General features: G+C 55.1%; 1 protein-coding gene across 2 annotated transcripts; it reads right to left on the reverse strand.

Moving 5' to 3' along the window:
* Positions 1 to 495: 495 nt before the first annotated feature.
* On the reverse strand, positions 496 to 2,797 carry LOC101354642 (pulmonary surfactant-associated protein A-like). Of its 2 annotated transcripts, none has more exons than XM_004389888.1 (4): positions 2,713 to 2,797; positions 2,201 to 2,260; positions 1,346 to 1,423; positions 496 to 872 (listed from the first exon to the last, which is right to left on the reverse strand). In XM_004389888.1, the coding sequence occupies exons 1-4, from the start codon at positions 2,795 to 2,797 to the stop codon at positions 496 to 498; spliced, it is 600 nt and encodes a 199-aa protein (XP_004389945.1). The 2 variants fall into 2 exon arrangements, with proteins under 2 accessions (XP_004389945.1, XP_004389944.1); XM_004389887.1 differs by having other exon boundaries at positions 2,201 to 2,320; positions 2,626 to 2,797.
* Positions 2,798 to 3,540: the final 743 nt, after the last annotated feature.

Raw genomic sequence — 3,540 nt, forward strand, 5'->3', positions numbered from 1 at the left:
GAATAGCTTAGCAACCTTCCAGCCTCTATCATTATGTTTGCCCAGCACTGCTAAGCCTTGACGGGGCTGAGCAGGCAATGGGCTGCAGAGAAACGGCTGAGGGGCCAGGAAGCAGGCCCGTCTGTGTGACCTTGGAGGGCTGTTTCATCCCAGGACACCCTTGTTGCCAACTATAAATAAAGGGATTGGACAAGATGAGGAAGAAGGAAGTCCCCATGTCATGCCAAAGGCCAAATGTTAGGAGTGGCTCCTAAAGGGCAGTGCTGAGAAGTGGTCAGTGTAAGCCCAGAGGCTCAGCAAGGAGGCATGTGAAGATTGATTAGTGATGGTGGGAGGAGCCAGGGCCCATCCAGGGAAAGGAGGAGCTATGGATGCCTCTAGCTCTAATAGCCACAAATCAATTTTGTTGAGAGGAGTTACAGGTGGATGCTCAGGATGAGGGCTGAAAGGGAAGAAGGCAGGACCCCCACCTCTCCTGTGGCCTCGATGGCCTGCTCAAAACTCGCAGATGGTCAGTCGGTACTGCAGGCAGTTCTTGTCGTTCCACTGCCCATCTGTGTACATCTCCACGCACCTCTCCTTGCCCTGGCCCCTGGGCTCCCCCGAGTACCAGTTAGTGTAGTTCACAGGACCACCATCCAGGTAGTAGAACTCTCCAGTGGTGGGGCCCTCGGCCAGGCCCAGGTAGGCGTAAGTGTTGTGCTGCTTCACAATGCTTGCAATGGCTGCGTTCTCCTCTGGGCTCCTTGGGACAGCAATTTGACCTCCTGCCCTGGCACATGACTCTCTACTGGTGTCAAAATTGACTGACTGCCCATTGGTGGAGAAGACCTTCTCTCCCACTGCCAGCATGGAGCCCTGCAGGCTGAGGACTGAGAGCAAGGGTGACAGGTCATGCCACCAGCTGCTGTCCCTAAGTCCTGTCTCCCCGTTTCAGTTCTCTGCCTACTTGGTCTCCAATCTCTTCACCTTCACCTCTCTTTGTCTTCCCCCTCTCTTCTAATCCTAGTCTTTCTAACTTCCCCGCTATGCTTCATCCTTCTGTTTATTCATTCATCCATTTAACAATTACTTATTGACTGTCTACGATATGCCCAGGGATTTGACAGAAAGCAAGATGGGCAGACTTAGGAAGCCTATGCTTCCTGGGGCTTAGGGAGGCATGTCTACCCCATTTCCCTCCGGGCTAGTCAGAGACATCTGAAAAGAGAAGCACCATTCTCTCCCCAAGACTTGCATGTCCCCACCTGTTTGTCAGATTTCCAGGTTCTGGAGGCAGGTGGGGAGGATGAGGGGAACTGTGGGAGAGGTCCCTACCCTGTAAGGCCCCAAGGGGCCCACTTACCTCCCATTGGCTGCAGGATTTGCCGTCTGAAGTTGTGGAGTGTGCTTTGGAGCTCCTCATCTAGATAACCTGGAAGCCCTACAGAAAGATCACCATCCAGGGTGAGGGGCAAGCCAAAAATGGCCCCCAAGTTTGCCAAGCAGGTGTCCCAGTAGCTGGCCTGGAACTCTGCCCTTTAGTTGTCCATCCTCACTGCCTAGACCCCAAGTTGTAAGTCCATGAGACTGGAGGTGTTCCCACATGCCCTACACACCTGCCCCTTACATGCAGTTTTTCACCTGTGGAGCCCCCTCTCAGCTTTTTTCTGGCACAATCCTCAGCTAGCTGGCTACCCACTTCAGGGGGGGTTTCTGGTTTCTGGGCAGGCTCCCTCCCCCTCCCATCAAGGACAAGTGGGGTTCTCTCCACATCTCTTGATGGACCTCAGTTACTACTCAAAACATTGGAGCTCCTTCTTGCCTTTAGGGCTCCCAAATAGACCATCTACCTGAATCCCCAGTCCACGCAAGCCTGAACTCCTTTTGTAATGCCCCCAGCACCTCAGCCCCAGGAAATGCTGTCCTTCCTCCCACACCTGCACCTCATGTCTCCCCCACAGGAGCCATGCTGCACAGAGCACTTCTTCCCACACAAGTCAGTCCCTGAGCTTTGGCCATAACTACCCAGACACCCATGACTAGTTGCCCAGCCTTGTCTTCTCTTACCTGGAAGTCTTGTTCTTTGGAGACCTCCTGTTGGCACTTATGTAGCCATGGTTTTGGCTGAATCCCATCATGGGCTTTGGGCAGCCACATAACTGACTGTCTGGACACTCTACCAGTGATGCCACTGCCTGCTCGTCCCAACCCTTCTCACCTGGGGGGCCCCTCTCTCCAGGCACTCCCTTGTCTCCACGCTCTCCGGTGACACCAGGGGCTCCAATCGGTCCATCACTCCCAGGGAGGCCTGGCATTCCTCCAGGGGGTCCCATGGGGCCTGCAGGGAGAGGTCATACATGTACAGGGTGTACCCTCCACAGCTGGGTTGGGATTGATGCAAACGGACTTCCATTGTTCCTGGGCTAACTCACCTGTTGCCCCTTGGGCACTGTGAGGACAGACCCTCAGGGCTGCTCAAGCCTAAAGGCCCCAGGAAACTCCCACCATATCCCACCACTTAACTGACCCTTAGACATCTGTTCAGGACCCAGCCTGGAGCCCAGAGCCCAGAGCCCTAGATGGACGGGCCTCCTGAAGATGGACACTGTCCCTCAGTTGAAGGTGGTATCTCTAGCCCCGTACCTGGAGGTCCAGGGTCTCCTTTGATACCATCTCTCCCATCTCTGCCTGGCAGGCCATGGGATCCAGGTGTGCCAGGAATGCCAGGGCTCCCCACACAAACTTCTTTCATATCATACATGACGCCCGACACCACCAGCAAGACAAGGGTGAAGGCCAGAGAGAGCAGCCACATGGCTCTTGTTTCACAGCTTGTCCTGCAGAAGGAAGGGCTGTTGGCCTATCTGAAGCACTTACCAAGATCCCCTCACCCCTGCTGTGCTCTCTCAGGATGCAAGCACCTGGAGTAGCCTGCGGGCCATGGCAGGCCCAAAGAGGAGCCTGGGAATACCCAGACTGCCCACAGAAACTCCCAGCGTCATCTGGTTTCTGATGGCATCACACCCCTTTCCTGCTACTGTTAGGGTCTTGCATTGTGACCTTGGGGAACTCACTTTACCTCTCCTGACTTCAGCTGAATCTTCCCTGCCCTGGAGACACTCTTGACCTGTGTCCCCACCCCCGGGCTGTCACTCTGTCCCTTAGGCATTGAGCTGCCCTGTTTTCAGGTTCTGAGGGATTGGGGTCCTAAGGGTAAATGGAGACAACCCAAGCCCAAGACCTGGGCCCCTGCCAATGGCGGGGAGTCCTCTTCTTCCTGATGGGGTGTCTCCTCCTTGGGGAGCTATTTCATCCCTCCCCACCCTGCCCCTACAGACCCTGCTAAGCCTCTCATGGGACTGGGCCTTATCAAGGAGCACAGCAGGGTGTAAGGATATTTTCAAGTCCATTTCCTTGCACCCACAGTTATAATTCAGTGGAACAACTCCCAGTGGGATGTGGGGCGCCCCCTTCTTCTTGCTGGGGCCCCAAGTCAAGTCTATGGCTGCTAGGCTGGTTGTCATTGCCTGCAACGTGGTGCTCTGGGGAGGAGCCAGG

This window comes from Trichechus manatus, unplaced genomic scaffold (genome assembly GCF_000243295.1).
Source record: "Trichechus manatus latirostris isolate Lorelei unplaced genomic scaffold, TriManLat1.0 scaffold00265, whole genome shotgun sequence".
Lineage (NCBI taxonomy): Eukaryota > Metazoa > Chordata > Mammalia > Sirenia > Trichechidae > Trichechus > Trichechus manatus.

Excerpts from the sequence above, each read along its gene's own strand:
- LOC101354642 (XM_004389887.1), bottom strand. The coding sequence starts at position 2,797 with ATGTGGCTGCTCTCTCTGGCCTTCACCCTTGTCTTGCTGGTGGTGTCG. Across the intron at positions 1,424-2,200 it reads TGGAGAGAGGGGCCCCCCAG|GGCTTCCAGGTTATCTAGAT; the intron begins GTGAGAAGGGTT and ends ATCTTTCTGTAG. Across the intron at positions 873-1,345 it reads AATCCTGCAGCCAATGGGAG|TCCTCAGCCTGCAGGGCTCC; the intron begins GTAAGTGGGCCC and ends CCTTGCTCTCAG.